Source organism: Neofelis nebulosa, chromosome 2 (assembly GCF_028018385.1).
Source record: "Neofelis nebulosa isolate mNeoNeb1 chromosome 2, mNeoNeb1.pri, whole genome shotgun sequence".
NCBI classification, from domain to species: Eukaryota; Metazoa; Chordata; class Mammalia; order Carnivora; family Felidae; genus Neofelis; species Neofelis nebulosa.
The window spans coordinates 165,878,514-165,895,764 of NC_080783.1; the positions used below are offsets into that span (position 1 = coordinate 165,878,514).

The 17,251-nt window shown below is 43.2% G+C and overlaps 1 protein-coding gene across 3 annotated transcripts in view; it reads left to right on the forward strand.

Moving 5' to 3' along the window:
- The window catches only part of WLS (Wnt ligand secretion mediator), a 101,704-nt gene extending 86,776 nt beyond the window's left edge, over positions 1-14,928 (forward strand). For 2 of the 3 annotated variants that reach the window (XM_058717021.1, XM_058717022.1), the window contains 2 exons: positions 3,620-3,773; positions 13,981-14,928. In XM_058717021.1, coding sequence (XP_058573004.1) covers positions 3,620-3,773; positions 13,981-14,090 — 264 coding nt within the window. In that variant the 3' untranslated portion in view covers positions 14,091-14,928. Of the gene's footprint in view, positions 1-3,619; positions 3,774-10,853; positions 10,943-13,980 lie in introns of all 3 variants that reach the window. The other variant, XR_009258070.1, reaches the window with a different exon arrangement.
- The last annotated feature ends 2,323 nt before the right edge of the window (positions 14,929-17,251 follow it).

Here is a 17,251-nt window from a genome sequence, read left to right on the forward strand (position 1 = left end):
GAAGATGATTTTCTTTTCTTTTCTTTTTTTTTTCACTGGGGGCTATCTGATTTTTTTCTCCAGAAGTTAAAAGAGGGTGAGTGTCACCTCTCTGCCTTGGCGTTAATAAGATTTTGGATTTACAGGGCCTGCCTGCTCTGTTGAGGCTGCTTACTGTGGTTCACGTTGGTGGGAATGTGCTCAGAGCTCAGGAGGTCTCAGGCAGGAATAATTGAGGGAGGAGAAGGGCAGGCACACACAGTCGAGTGACACTGTGTATACAGCTCACTTATGCAAATTCAACCCTTTGCCCTCAGCAGGAAATAATACATTTAGAGATGACAAATTATGGGTACGGGTAATTCTGCAACTCCTTGCTAAACAAGGTGCATGTGTCTCACAGCAGACATGAGACAGGGGCACGAATCTGCTGTGGCTCCTCAGGCCACCTGAGCGCCTGTGTACCCCTCGTGGTATGAGCATTCTCATTTCAGTGGTTCTACTGTAAAGTTGTAGTTTGCATATATATCCAGTTTATTGTACCATACATTACTATGTCTAGGATATATAGTGCGTATATATTACTATACGGATTTGAATATATGAACCTGTGTATAATAATGTGCATTATGGTTAATTAAGTGAGTTTTCAAAGGAAGTTTGGTCTTCCGCAATAGTGGCTTCATATGCCAACTTAACACACTCACCCCTGTTTACAATAATATTCCTACTGTTAAGAATACCTTCTTTTGGAGTCAGAGCCATGACTTTCTGGCTGAGCAATCTTGGGCGAGATAACGTACCTCCCTATGGCATGGTTTACCATGTGTTGAGTGGAAATATTACCTGTCTACCTCATAAAGCTGTTATTAAGACTGATCTCTTCCATGTAAAATTCTTACTGTAGTGCGTGACATATTAGCTTTGAATAAATATCAACTATCATTATCTTTGTTATTATTTTAAAATGTCTTAGCTTTGCTAATATCTGTGTTAGAGAGCAATATTTAAGTGAAATAACACTTACCATTGACGTCTTTTAAGTAAAAGTATCATTATTTACTATGGAATGCAATATTTTCTCTTTACTTTGCAATCTGATATTTTCTTAGAGTGACTGTTTCTATCCTCCCTTTCCATTTCCATGGATTTGCACTTGCATTCCTGCACATGCCAGTACTTTTGTCTATATTCATTCAACAACCGTCTGTCGAGTACCATTGTGTACCAGGAATACAGGTGACTGTTTTCTTGAGATCAGTCATGCCAGTCCTGACAAGAATCCATTTCAGCAAAATTCAGTACTGAGTATTCCCAGCGTATGTCATTGGAAGTAGGGTCTCTTGAAGGCCCTTCTCTTATTGAGGGACCCGCCGCCTTAACAGAGTAGAAGAAAATCAGAACTGTCTTACTCCATTTTACCGACAGTTCCCATCCCAGCCTCCCCTCCTGCATCACACAGAACGGTTCTCTTTGTTATGACAGCAGGTACATATATTTCCAGGAACTATCTTAAGACTTCCTCTCCTCTTCCATTATATTCACTAAAAATCATCTTAAGTATGCCTTAAGTACTGTAATTTTTATAAAGTTAGGATATTCTTCTTTAAAGTAAGAAGAGTGACATTTGGAGACATTGCTAAAAAGTCAGCCCTAAGTAGCTTGAATGCTCGTACATTGTTCTAAAATCAATAATGGTTATGAAATTCTTCTTGGCCAAAAAATATTCCTGAACACATCATATCAAGTGAATTATTTTTGAAAATAAATAAGAGTTTGCAATGGTGGTTTATGCATCACAAAAATGAAAAATTATGTGTCATCAAGGCCAAACTAAAACTGGTAAGTCTACAGTTAACTTAATTAACTGACACTCCAGGTATTTCAAAAGGAAACACCTGTACTTACAGCTTTATTATGCCTGGGGCCCCTGGGGTTGCGGGCTATAAAGACGGTGTCAAATGAATACAGATACCATCTGTATCAGATACAAATGAATAGATTACCATCTTACACTTTAGCTCCAAGAAGGGTCTCCTAGAGATGGTTTACATAATGCAATCTCATTAAGTTATCACAGGAACATTTGTCCAGTATTCTTTTACTCCCATTTAAGATTTCCTGTAGCAAGCAGAAGTGGTCAGAGTCGTTTCATTGATCTCAGAGCTGGCACAAATGTCTAGTCACTCGGGTCAACAGTTCTGTTGACAGTTCTCAGTGTAATCCATATGTCATCAGACAGCCCTCAAAACAATTATCAAGTCATTAACATAGACAAAACCAGCCTCAAAACATTCTTGTAGAATTATAAAGCATATGAAAGCTTCATAATTACCTTCATGAGTGACTTACATAGAGTGACAATGTAAGACCTAAGATTTATTGTGTTTACTGTGTGTCAGGACATTTCTAGGAATATGTTTACTTAATTCTCCTCAGTAACCCTGCAAGTTTTTTTTTTTTTTTTTTTTTTTTAACAAATTCTTTTTTTTTAAATTTTTTTTAACGTTTATTTATTTTTGAGACAGAGAGAGACAGCGCGTGAACAGGGGAGGGGCAGAGAGAGAGGGAGACAGAGAGAGACAGCGCGTGAACAGGGGAGGGGCAGAGAGAGAGGGAGACAGAGAATCCGAAACAGGCTCCAGGCTCTGAGCTGTCAGCACAGAGCCCGACGCGGGGCTCGAACTCACAGACCACGAGATCATGACCTGAGCCGAAGTCAGACACTTAACCGACCGAGCCACCCAGGCGCCCCCCCTGCAAGTTTTTATATTGCCCTTAAGGTCATTGAAGTTCAGAGTCTTCATCTTAACTTCACTTACATTAAGCAGAGAGTGCGTGGTAAAGTCTGCATTGAACCCCATCTCTGACCCCAAGCCTGTGTCTCTCTGCTTCCCCACTCTGCCCCACTAAGGAAAGCAACTCACTCTCACTCACTTGCTTCTTTAATCAGCTTGTCTTCATTGAGCCACTGTGATGTGTCAGGCACCGAGGGTATGGCAGTAAACAAATCAGAAATGGTTTCTGCCTACAGGGCGTTACATCTAGCTGGGAAGACAGACAGAAGAGGAGTTATAGTTATGGATAAGTGTGAGACTCAAACACAATTTCTTTTTTTTTTTTTTTTAATTTTTTTTTTAACGTTTATTTACTTTTGAGACAGAGAGAGACAGAGCATGAACAGGGGAGGAACAGAGAGAGAGGGAGACACAGAATCTGAAACAGGCTCCAGGCTCTGAGCTGTCAGCACAGAGCCCGACATGGGGCTCGAACTCATGGACCGTGAGATCATGACCTGAGCCAAAGTCAGACACTTACCCGACCAAGCCACCCAGGCACCCCCAAACACAATTTCTTTAAAATAAGGATAACTATGTACTGCTGTTCAAGGAAGAGATACTCTCTGGGTGATTCTGATATACAGCCAATGTGAGAACTACTGACTTTGTACCTGACACACAGTAAGCCCTCAGTGAACCTAAATCCATACTGGTACGATTTAGGTTTTAAAAGGAGTCTTACACGGCCCTTTAGTTTTCCTGGAGGTTAGAAGGCATTTGGTTTTTGTGTTGGTTGGCTCCTGTCTTGGTGTTATGTTTCTTCTTGGTTCTAATTGCATGTCACTATCCTTTTTCCATAGGTGACTGAAGGCCACTGGAAGTGGGGCGGCGTCACAGTCCAAGTGAACAGTGCCTTTTTCACAGGCATCTATGGAATGTGGAACCTGTATGTCTTTGCTCTGATGTTCCTATATGCACCATCCCATAAGAACTACGGGGAAGACCAGTCCAATGGTGAGTTTCAGTTTCTTTAGAACAGCTGTATTCAGGATATAGGCTTCAGTCTCTACAAGGCTCACATAGCAAAGGCTCTGGGTTCCCCAGGCAAACTTTCCCTCCAAATGTCAGTAAGTGCCTCCAGGGACTGGAGAGCCATAAGATAAAAAGCCAGCACAAGGCAGGTATTTCTTTAAGTCGTCTTCTTTTTTTGTTTTTAATGTTTTATTTATTTTTGAGAGAGCACAAGCAGGGGAGGGACAGAGAGAGAGGGACCAAGGCTCTGAAGCAGGCTCTGCGCTGACAGCAGAGAGCCCTATATGATGGGCTTGGACTCATGAACCACAAGATCATGAACTGAGCTGAAGTAGGATGGTCAACTGAGCCACCCAGGTGCCCATCTTCTACTTTCTTAATCTTTAAGTATTAGGGATACTGCATTCTAGCCTGAAACATGTGCCAGTTTTAGTATAAAACTTAAATTTGCTTTCCTTAATTTTTTTGAGCAAAATTGACTATTGGAGATTATGCCATATTTATTCTTCTAGTTTGAGAGGCAAAATCTTAAGGTATCATGTAGAGTGGAACTAGGTCCTGAGATTTGAAGATTGAGCTGGATTCATTTTTTTCTCCTGCTCATTCTTCTGCAAGGCTGTTTGTTGACCTGCATCCAGACCAATAGCTATTTACCTACCTGTGTCCATGGCCTTCTTCTTAAGGGCAGTTGGTGCTACCAGGAGCCTTAGGGAACTTAGCCAGTCCGGTTATTTTGTAAGTGATGAAACTGAGGCCCAGAGAAAGGAAGGGCTTGCCTGGGGTTTCTCTGCCAGCCATAACAGAGGGAAATGACTGTCACTGCCTAGGCCATGCTCTTAACTTGGAATAGGTGCCCTGCTAAGTGACACCTGATCTGAGAGCTCCTTTTTTTTTTTTTTTTTTTGAATACTTAGTCCTACACTGTTTGGCTGCACCCTTATTCTTCCTTCTCTTTTTCACACCTGCTTCACCTTAGCCATTTACTTGCTGTTCCTCAAATATAAGGTGTTCTTTCTCAAATCAGAGCTAGTGCCCTTCACTGCCTTGGAGCAGAGATCAGGGCTTGAAGGTCTGCATGTGTGCTATGACACCACAGGTGGGTCTTGCTCATAAGAAGTTCTTACCATGTGTGTGTTGAATGAATGGATTCATATCCTATGTCCATTTGGGCCTAATAAAACCCTACCCATCTTTTGGGCACATTCAAAATGGTTCCTTTTTCTTGAAACCTATTCCTCATCACTCCAGTTGCAGATCAGCAAACCGTGTTCAATAGAATATTGTTGCCATAGGATGTTGATAGGTTTTAGTAGTCAATCTGAGAATCATTGGGTTTTTAATCGGCATTAATGAGGTTTTTATTTAAAACATCCTCCCAGAAAAAAAAATAAATAAAAAAATAAAACATCTTAATGCCTTTAGTACATTAATTTTTACTATAAGTCATTTTAAATGGGTAGGAGGAATAGTGTTTCCCCAGATTACTTTTTTATAAAGTTTATTTATTTTGATAGAGAGAGAGAGGGAATGAGCTGGGGAGGGGCAGAGAGAGAGGGAGAGAGAGGATCGCAAGCAGCCTTAACACGGTCAGCACAGAGCCCAATGCGGGGCTTGAATTCACGAACCATGAGATCACGACCTGAGCCCAAATCAAGATTTGGACGTTTAACCGACTGAGCCACCCAGATACCCCTCCAAATTGTTAAACCGTTTGGCCCCAGACCCCTTTTTCCAGGCACTGTATTTGTTTGGAACTAGTGTTCTAAGGAACAGGCCTGGGGGAACATGATTACACATTTCATATGACACTGCATAAATGTAATAGATGAGTTTGCCTGTGCCTTCCCTTTCCTGCTGGAATATTAACTCCTTAAGAGCCAAGGACAGGTTCTTAAGGGTGGTTTGAAAGTGTTGATTGAATTAATGCTTCAGAAATAAGAGTTCTAGATTAGTTTTCATATTTCACAGATGGGCCAATGATCTTGAGAGTTGGGGTAAAAGGACGGGGTGATGACATGAGAGGAGATGATGTGGGAAGTGAAGGGCATCTGTGCTGAGGGTTGGAATAGTGACTAGTCTCAACCACCATCCACCTCCAGTACTATACCTGCCGCTTCTGTGCAAGAGCATCCTTCAGGCCGGTCTTCCTCCCTCCTCCTTGGCTGGTCACACTCAGTGTGGGAAATGGGGGCACATGGCCTCTCAAACAGTGGACCTTCATAACACCAGCAGGAAGGGACTCTGGGCTTGTGAACAAGAATCTTGATTTCATTTCATGGTCATCCTGTTGGACTTTGACAGAAATCATATGGACGTGTGTGTGACTTGAGAATATTAAGCAGGAACCCAGTAGGTGAAGTTCCTCCCTTCCAGGGAAATACCACATAAAGCAGTGGCTGGACTTCCTGGGAAGTTGGAATACTACTACTAATGGGTAATAGTTACTGAATTCTGACTGTGTGCTAGGGTGCTCTATGTAAACTATTACGGTTGTTTTTTGCTATGTGGCAAGTGGCAGACTGCTTAACCTCTCCCCATTTCTCCCAACTGTAAGTGATCTCTTACCATTCTCCCAACTGTAAGTGATCTCTTAAAGTCTTTTGGAACCATAAAATTCTGTGGTTCTCTTCCTTCCCGTTGGCAAAGAAGGAGCAGAAGAGCATCTCCTGTCCTAAGGTGGCAGCCCAGAGGGTGATTCTGTCATAGGTAAGGGGTTTCCAAACACCGGTGAGAATTTGCCCATCCCGGCACTTTTAGGTACATGAGAGGCCAGAGCCATGGCCCAGCCTGCAGTGGGAGGATGACTGCCCGCCATGCTATTGGGCCAGAGGCTTGATGTGCAAGCCAGATGTCAGGCAGCTCCCATTAGGACTTCTTACTCTGCACAACAGCCACCCCCTGAGGCTTGAAACCTTGCAGTTGAGAATAGCACTTGATCTGTTCCCCATCAGAGTTTTTTTGTTTGAAGGCAGCTTGACCTGTAATTTCACAAAAAGTTCAAAAGCTAGTTCTCGGCAGGTGGTCATATCCCCCAAATCCCTTGCCAACTGGCGTTCAGAAGTATTCATGGTTTTGTTTTGATTTTTTTTTTTTTTGGATGTCACTACGACTGGGACATACCACTAGCATTTAGTGACCAGATTCTAGGGATGCTAAGTATCCTTCAATGAGCAAAACAGTCCCTGGTACTAGAGAATTACCCTGCCTCAAATGCCGATAGAATCCATGTTGAAAAACATTCTTCAAGCAGTTTCATGGGTAGACTTTTTTGGGACCCTGTTCTGATCATAAACACAAGTCACACAGTTGAGTAGTTCTGTGATGGTGACATGATCAGCTGTGACTTCACAGCAGCCCATGAGCACCTGGCAGTTTGTTGTGCCCTTCCCTTCCCATGGTCACATGGTACTGTGACCTTGTGCATTTGGAAGGGAGTCTTCCATGTTGGGTTCTCTGATCATTTTCCTTCTCTACCCTCTTTCACTTCTCATCTCTTCATCTGTTGCCAGACCACACAATGTCTCCTAGGAACTATGGAGCATTTGCCAAAATTTTGAAGCTCCTTGGAAAGAGCTAGTTTGGAATATCACACAGAAACCTAGAAAATGAACTTCTGTATTTTAAAATTCTCTGGGTCTCTGGATGACATCCCTTCTCTTCCCCCAGCCTTCCCCTGCTCCTCTTCCTTTCTCGTGGAAAGTTTTTATTTTTAAGTTGGCTTGGGCTCCCCCACACCCCCACCACCTTGCTTTTAAGGTCTGGAGCCAAGAATTCAGTTCTCTTGCTATGGCGAATGAATCCCAGGTTTGTGGTGCTTTTTGCCTTCGTGAGACGGATCCTGGAGAGACCTCTGGAAAAAGTTCCTTTCCAGGAAGTTGGCAGGCAGTTTCTGATGCAGCCAAAGGGGATAAGGAAAGAGAAAGAACATTGAGAGGGGTTGTTTTGTTTGGACGTGGAAAGAGATGCCAAGTGTCAGGAGGGAGTGGGTAGGGAGGAAATGAAAGCAGAGAGCATAGATTTTGTTTCTCCCTTTTGGTCAAGGAATAGACTGACAGAAACAAAGCAGATGGCAAGTTCTAGAAAGGGTCAGCTTCCAAAGAGCTTGTTTTCTTATATATATATTTTCTCTTTTATTGTGTGCATCAGGAAGCGACCCTTAGAAATGAACCACTCAGTGCTTCAGTACTTAGCACTGTGTCAGGTTTGATAAGATGGAGTGACATGAAGCCCAAAGGAGTGACTAAGACAGAGTCCCTGCTTTCATGGAGAGCTGGTAGCCTTGTCTGAGAGACCAGGCTTCCTTGACTGCCTCCTGAAACTCGGGATATGGCAGAACATCTCCAGGCCAGAATGCCCTCATGTTTTTAGCAGCTCACTGGTGCTGCAAGGATCTGAAGCTATGGGTTCCATCTTTTTGCAAGGATGTGAAGCTATGGGTTACCATAGCTGCTGGTACCAACATGTTTACATGGATCAATTTTATATACATACATATATATATGACTCTGTATGTACATATGTTTATATATAAACATTTTATGTGTATGTGTACATATATGTATACACATATACAAACATATATGTAAATTTTTTTAATTTAGCAGAGATATTTTAGAACTCTCTTTCAAGGACCATTCACATTTTCTGCCCTGCTCCTGCTGCCTTTTCATTAAAGTTGTTCTTTTTTACCTGTTTCCAATAGCAATTTGTGAATCATTCTGGATGTCTTCCCAGGCAGGAATGGATCTCAGCTAACCTTAGGTTGGAATGAAGACAGCATCTCCCAGGGGTTCAGCATCGATGTCCTGCACACACGACGAACTGTCCAAATCCTCTCAGACATCAGTTCACGTGGGAAAAAAAGTTGGAGCTGCTTATAAAGTCAGACGATTCTTAATAATAGCTTTGATTTTTGTGTTCTTTCGTCTATAGAATTCTTGTCAGAAGGTTTTAGAAAAAAACTGAGGAACGGAATTCCTGACTGGATGACTATGACGAAGGGAACAGGAGACACTCTAATTGCCAACCGGTTCCTTTCTATTTCTATTCGCACTAAATGTCTTCTGTCTGACACACTCATTCTGCTGGAAGCCACAGCAGCAGCCCCAGGTCCCATGTCATGGTAGCTCACTACCACACTGCATCAATTTTACTGCCAGAGGCTTCTAAGGTCTCCTGCTGCTTGTTTCACAGAAAAGGTGGCTTTGGCTTTTGTTGCCTCAGTAAATGTTTGGTTTGAGTCATGAGGCTCTGACAGTGGCTGCCTTTTATTGAGGCCTTCCCCTTGGTTGCATGTTAGATGACCCACCCATGGCTAGTCTGGCTTTTCGATGTCTGTGAACAGTGATGGAAATGGTCTTACCACCAGGGCTGGGCTCAGACTTGGAAGTGGGTCTCAGTAGCCTTTTCCCATTTTCTAATGAAGTTCGCAAGCAGGTCACAAGCCATCATTAGCCTAGCACCTCTTGCTCTGTTATTTGTAGTTGGGCACTTTCTGTCTCCTGCCTCTCCCAAGGTTGCTGTCCCTCCAGTGACCTGATCTCTCCTTTCCCAGGCAAAGTAGATCATTTTTTCCAGGGCTTAGAATTACCATCACTCCACTATAATAGAAGGTACCTCAGTCACTGTTTCCCTCAGTTACTTTTGGGGGAGTAACTTTCTGCTTCCTAAATGTATCAGTTTGGCAAGGCTGCTGTTACAAATACTGCAGGCTAGGAGGCTTAAACAATAGAGATTTATTTATTTTCTCACAGTTCTGAAGGCTAGAAGTCCAAGTTCAAGGTATCCCCAGGATTGATTTCTTCTGCAGTTTCTTTCCTTGGCTTGTAGATGGCCATCTTCTCTCTACGTCTTAATGTAGCCTTCGCTCTGTGTGTATGTGTATCCTCATCTCCTTTTCGTATGAGGACATAGGTCATATTGGATTAGAGCCCACCCCAGTGACCTCATTTTAACGTAATTACCTCTTTAAAGACCCCATGTCCAAATATAGTCACATTCTGAGGTAGTGGGTGGGAATTAGGACTTTAACACATAAATTTGGGGAGGGTATAATTCAGCCTATAACATTAAGATTTCACTCACAGCTTCTAGGTTTTATTGTGTCCACCCTCTTGCAATTGCCCAGAACTTGGTATCTGGAGGCACTTTGGAGGTGGGTGGGGAATGGCTCATTCCAAGCTTGCTATAAACCACCTCATTGTTTTTCTCCTTCTGCCATGAACCAGCCTGGACTTTATTACAGAGAGTTATCTTTTGAGCTTAGCTCTGAAGAATAGGAGGTCAGTAGGTATGGGACTAGAGAAAATTCCACAAGAAAGAATGAAGTCAAGAGTGTTACAGAAAGAACATAAGGTTTGGAGGTAGACATAGGCCGTTTGGAATCCTGGCTCCAGTATGTACTGAGTATGACCTAAAGAAATATAAACTCATGGTATGGGAGCTTTCTGGCTTCTGGATCTGGGTAATGGGGTGTTCATTTGCCTTAGTGGTGGTTGTGAGGCTAGAATTAAGTAGCCCCTTTCATATTCTAAGACTGGTAGTCTCCCAGATTCTGTGAAATAATCTTGGAATTATCTTAGCAGTTTTCCTTCCTTTTATACTAAAGTAGCCACAGATAGGCAAGGGATGGGCATTAAAATGCAGCCAGTCGTAGGGAGTTGTGGTTATTGTTGTCATGTTATAGTGCAGTTTATATAGCTTTATGTGTCCCCAGGATGCATTCCAGCCAGTTAGAATCCAGTAGCAAGCAGCTACATACCTGTGGGTGCAATATCACAAATATGGATCTGTTGATAGTCCTCGGTGATTAAATCCAATGCCAGAGACTGGTCTCATTTTGCAACGGCTAGACACAAACAAGCCTTCATCTCCTTGTTAATTATCTGAGAGGAGCTGACACCATAACCAGGGAAAGAGACTTACTGCAAACTGAAGAATTCTTTTCTTTACCTTTCTTAATGTATTTTTTTCCCTTTTATTCCTCCCCTCCCCACTAAGTATGTAACATACTGCATTTTCGGAAAGGCTTTTTTTTTTTTTTTTTTTTTTTTTTGGTCTTAGATGGAAAGAGACTCCGAGCATGTTTGTGCACTGAGTAGCAGGAGCCAAGAAAGAAGGAGAATAACAGATGGAGCAAGACCTTGGCAGAAGTAGGAGTTGATGGAATTTGGAGGGAATGGAGGGATCCCCACTCCTGCCATGTTACTGCCATATTCCATATTCCCACATTTACTCCCTAAGGCGGAGGGGGGGCGGGGTTAGCCTTCAGGGTACAATAAAAGCACATGTGAATCATAGAGTTTGCTAGCCAGAGACCCATTGGCTGGGTCCTTATCCCAGCTCTACCAGGAGCAAACTGGGCCACATTAGAGAATAATTTCTCTAATCGCCTGTTTGAGCCTCAGTGTCTTCCTTCCTGTCTTACAAAGAAATACAGGGCATGCTGAGCCCCTGATAGTGCATACGATAAATACTCATAAATAACAACTCTCCGTACTATCAGTGCACTGATATTGTGTACTATAAATTCTTGTTTATCAAACGCAAAAGTAAAGTTAATATGCTGAACAATTCATCCAGATTATTGCGTGTATATATTTATGACCATAACACATTACGCGTGGACTCATACTTTGCTGGCAGACTCTTTGGCTGTTGGAAACTAGAATATTTACAAAAGAATCAACTTAGCCTAAAGGTTGAGAGCCTGGATTCTGGAGCCTTATTGTTCTGGTTTGAATCCCACATAATTTACTAATCTGGCCCTTGGGCAAGTTACTTAACCTCTCTGTGCCTCAGTGTTTTCATCAGTAGAATGAGAATGATGACAGTATTTCTGTCAAAGGTCTGGTATGAGGATTAAATACATTAGTATTTAGAACAGTGTCAGGTACATGATAAAACACTATAACATGGGTACTCATTAAAATAAAGAAGCCAGGGACGCCTGGGTGGCTCCGCTGGTTAAGCATCCAACTTTGGCTCAGGTCGTGGTCTCAGGGTTCATGGGTTCGAGCCCTGCGTTGGGCTCTATGCTAACAGCTCAGAGCCTGGAGCCTGCTTCAGATTCTGTGTGTGTGTGTGTGTGTCTCTCTCTCTGTTCTTCCCCCTTTCACACACTCTCTCTCTCTCTCTCTCTCTCAAAAATAAACATTTAAAAAAAGTTTAAAAAAAATAAAGAAGCCAAAGTTATTTTGGCTCAAGTGATCTGTAGAATCATATACATTTTTTAGGACATGCTAATTAGAATCACATTCTAAGCTTAAAGAATTAGCATCTTGGGTTCAAAACCTCGGTAGAATTACATTCTAGTGTCTATTTTTAAGTCTTTGGTGAAAGGGATTCTTTAGGTAAACACTAGGAGATGCTAATGCATTTACCGGGGTGGGCGGGGCTCTCTTTGAAAGTTTGATGACTCACACAGACATGCAGATCTGACAGTGGCTTTGAAGTTCTGATGGCTCACCCAGATATGCAAATCAAGAACTAGTTTTGACCAAGAAATTTGAGGCCTCTGCATTATGGTAGGCTGAGAAGTGGGCTAGAAGTTGCAGTAGTGAGAATGCAAGCTAGTGACCTGGGGAAATATACTTGTTGTACAAATCACGGTTCAGCATGACCCCAGGGGGCCCTGTGTAAAGCGTCTGCAGCCTTTGCACCCAACTGGTCTGTGCCCTTGCCCAAAGGACGATGAAGCTGGGTGTGCCGGAGGCTGGGCTGATACCCCCTTTATTACTTGTTCTGCCCCTAGTCCTGTGGATTGGACCCTTACCTCAGTAGCCCCAAATAACCATTAGCAGTCCTCTGCAACAGCTTAGGACTGCTGCTGAAAGTAGGGTCTCTTAGGTAGAGAGTCACAGACTAGCATTTAATAAGACCGATTGATCTGCACAGCTGCTGGGAAATGGGTCTACAATGAAAAACTAATACATATGGCACATGTGAAAGGTGCCATGCAGCCTGTGGGACCAGTGTGTGGGGTGACTGCTGGGGTTCTGAGACCATGAGATTCACTGATGCTCAGCAATTCTTAGACTAGTGATAAGACATTAGCTGTAAGTGTAGGGCCAAAGTCGCTTCTAAGTTTCAGTCCCAGTTGAAAACAGCACTTATTTATTTAATTCTGTGGTTTGATTTAGGAAACATTTTAGTTCCCCAAAACATGAAATTGTGCGTACATGGTATAAATATAAAAATCACAGACATAACCAGCACCCCTTTCTGTAAATACCCAAATCCACGTGTATGCCCCTCAGACAACAGTCCTTAAACAGGTAGGTCCTGATGTTTTCCATTTTCCCTTTGCCAATTATACATTCATTTAATTTGTGTCCTGGCAGGTAGGAGAACGCTTTAATTTACAGAAACTTACTCTTTCTTGCTGGTGGAGAAAACACTACATTATTCCATTTTAGCAGAGGAACACCTCTGTCACTGATGATGAGTCCAAAACACTGGTGTTGTATACGGAATCCTGGGGGCAGCAGAAAATTCAGAACACATTTCTGGTACTTTTTTCCTGGGGAAGAAAACTCTTAAATGTTTCTAAATGTGTTACGTGTATTCCCTGCCCAATCTGTTGGTAAATATAGGCAAGTCTTGTTTCCCTTCACGTGGCGTAGCTGCTTTGTCAATTACTCACATGGAGTGGGTACGTGCCTCCCTCCCCATCACTGGGGAGGCGTGCGGTGCTGGCTTAGCCCACAGCAGAGACCTCAGAGTCAGACTTTCCTTCCCTGGCCTAGTTCCCGGCTCTGTCATGTGTCTGCCCCTTTACCTGGGGCAGTTACCTTACTTCCCTCCCTGTTTCCTCGTCTGTAAAGCTGCCATGATCAGAGTGCTCACCTGGGCTGGCTCTCTTGAGGATTAAATACGATTACATATAAAACATTGCAAATAGCGTCGGGTACAAAGTAAGTTCTCATTAAATGTTAATAATTACTACAAATGATAATAAGCATTATGCTGACTCATCCATCATTCATATCTCTTCTCTGGGAGAAGAATGCTGTGAAACTACTGCAGAGTCTTGAGGAAAAAGGTTAGGAGTTAGCCCTACGTGTGGGTGCCCTGGTTGTCTCTATAAGCTCAGGATGTGAAAGAGGGCTGGGGTCAGGGCAGTTGTTACTGAGGTGCATCCTGTCTTTCTTCTTCCCTGAACACATCTAACACCAAAACCCTCTTTCAGGTGATCTGGGTGTCCACAGTGGGGAAGAACTCCAGCTCACCACCACCATCACCCATGTGGACGGACCCACTGAGATCTACAAGCTGACCCGCAAAGAGGCCCAGGAGTAAGAGGCTGCAGCACCTGGTTGGGACTGTCCCCCACATCCCAGCCCCTCTAACTAGAGCGGGGAGTGTGCCAGAGAGAGCTCAGGTGCAAAGGAATGCTTGAGGCTCTTAGCTGGGGTTTCTTCTTGGATCCGCGGCATGGACGTTTGTCAGCTTGCCTTCTGACTGTAGCTCTCACAGGAGGATTCCTGCAGCCACTAATGCATTGTGTATAACAAAACCTCTGATATGACACATTTTCTGTGATCATTGTTAATTAGTGACATAGTAACATCTGTAGCAGGTGGTTAGTAAACCTCATGTGTTGGGGGTGTTTTCCTTGGGGGATGGTTTGGGCCAGATGGGGTCTATATGGAGTGGAATTATTTGACTCTTTTTCCTGTTTTAGATTCTAGGATAGATTTTAACATTTTTGCAGCCCAGGATAGGCTGATGTCATAGTCTTCTCAATCCTAGTCTGTGACCACTTGTGTTTTTTTTTTTTCTATTTATATCACCAAGTAGCCTATTGAGTTAATATTTAAGTTGTCGATAGATATATGTCCCTATTTTTTATGGCATAATATAAAATAACTGAATCTCATGAGAAGGTCTGTTACGCCAGGGGCATTTCAGCTTTGAAACCAAATCTGTGTATCCAATACTAACCAGTCTGTTGGATGTGGGTTTTAAAAAAATGTTTGCTAAACTACCCAAGTAGGATTTACTGTATTAAATGGCCTTTGGGTCTGAAAAGCTTTTTTAACCTCTTGCTTAAAATGTGTTTTCTTTTGATAAGATGCTTCCAGCAGCCTCCAAAAGTGTAGATCTGATCATTTAAATAAACCTGTACATGTACGCACATATGTATATGCACACGTCACCCTCCTGCCCTACCAGCACACATGCCCACAGATTCTTTTCCCTGCTGAGTCTATGGGGTGGGGAACGGGTGGGGAAATAGCTTTATGAAAAATTAAAATATTTTGCCACCAAATCAGAGTGCTTGGGGATGGTATCTGTGTCTGGAAAGAGGGTAATATTTTCTGTGCTGGGTGGTTAACCACTGTCCCCACTCCCCCACCCCGGCGGGACAGTGAGTGGCCACAGGGGCGGGGAAGGAAAGTTCTAGGACATAAAAGCAGACAGCTGCCCCCACCACCTTATTCTCACTTCCCCAGTAGCCTGTTTCATTGTATTTTACCTCTGCCTTCCGAGAGACAGCGTGGTATGGCAGAGAGAAAGGATACTGGATCTGATGTTAGAAGGCTCAGTTTCCTGTCAAAGGTCTCTCATTAACGATGTGACCTGGTTGAAGCCACCTGACCTCGGTGTTCCCTCACCTACAAGCTGGAATTCATAAACTTTAACTGCTTCATGGGCTTGCGGTGCCAATTAAATGAGTTAAAGTATATGGAAATGTCTCTTAAACTCTAAGCCATATAAATGTGTTCTTCCTGGAATCCAAAAACAATTTTGTGAGTATTTTTCAGACACACACTCCTGCAGGTCTGAGGCACAGTCCATTTAACGTACCCTGATTTTGGCTAAAGTCATGCCGAGCCGCGATGGAAAGAAATATACTTTGGCTTTGGCTCTTCTCCCAGGCCTTTTCCTGTCCTGGTAAACAAGGGATGGTGTATGATCCAATGCCTTCAACATGCACTTTCTGATCAACCACTGTGGTGCCAGGAATTCAGTGTAACTTGTGCCTAGTGGTCTGGAAGGGAAGATGAACATAAAATGTGACTAGTGGTCTCCTCTCCAAAAGGATGGAGGAAGAGTATCTTCTAAGGACATAGGCCTTCAAGGAGTAAGATTTCACCAAGGTGAAAGGGCAGAGGGAACAGCAGTACCAAAATCCTAGAGGATGTGAAGAACAGAGAATGTTTGGATGAGGCTGGTCCTCAGGCCTGGCTGGCCCACGGAAGGAGTAGAAATAGCAGATGAGCCCCATGCACCCTGAGCCACAATGGGAAGGGCTTTTAGTGCTGTGGTAAGAGCTGTAGCCCTACCCTAAGGTTTTAGGCAGAAAAGTGGTAAGATCAGAATGAACACCAGAGCACGGAGAAGCTAGATAAGCCCAGCAAAGAGATCACAAAGGCCAGAACCAGGGTGATAGTAGAGGACATGGAGAGGCAGGGAATTATTTGGAGATAAAACTGACATGGTTTGAGTGTTCTGAATGAGAACCTCATAAAAGTCGAGAGCAGAGTCCAATCTCAAGCCCTTGCTGTGTGAGGGAATGGTAGGGCCCTTGATGGAATTGGAGATACCTAGAGATGTGTCTGTGGGTCTATTACTTAAAGGTCTATAAGTAGTAGAAGACAACTAGCAACCTTAGCCAAAAGAAGGACTTTACTAGCACTTTCCTAGAGTATTTCATTGATCCACGAAAAAGTGGTATTAAACAGAAAGATGAACAACTGGGACGGCTCTAAGAGACCCAAGCACTAGGAATTCACGGACCTTACCCCTAAAGCTGTACCATTTACAACTAGTCCAAGTCTCTGTCTCACTGCAAAACTAGGAGGGAGTATGCGAGTGGCTCTGCCTCAGGCAGGTGACTGTCCTTTCGCCAATCAACTGTGTTCAGGAAGTCAAGTCAAATAGCTGCTAGTGGCTCACCCTGTGGATTGGGGTTAGTTTCCAGAGAATCCATTTTGAGCTGGACAAACAGAAAAGATGCCAAAATGAGGAGGATGAGCTTGGATTTGCCTGGGCTGAGTTTTAAAAGCCATCTTCTGGAAGAATTGACAAGCCAACCATTGGAAATGAAAGGTGAAGCAGACCACCTGGGGTAGGAGGTTTGGCGGTCATTACCATCAGGAATAAGAAGTACAGGTGGGCAGGGCATCAAAGCATTGGGGAAGACAACTGGCAAGAGTGGTGAACCAGGCACAGCTTCATTAATATAGGAAAGAAAGAAATGAGGTGGATTACCCAGAAAAATGCAAGTTGTCAAAGAAGCCAAAGAAAACCAGATTCACCGGGGAAGAAGTTAGAAATCCTGAGATTTGACAGCATTTAGGGAACGAAACCTGTTGGATTTGGTGTTTGGATGTCTGTGACTTTCTCAAATGGTTAGGACACAGGTTAGAGGTGGAGCAGAATTAATAGGTGGTCATTTTGGGAAGGAAAGAGGTAGGATTGTTGTCACAAGAGGAACCAGAATAAAGGGAGGG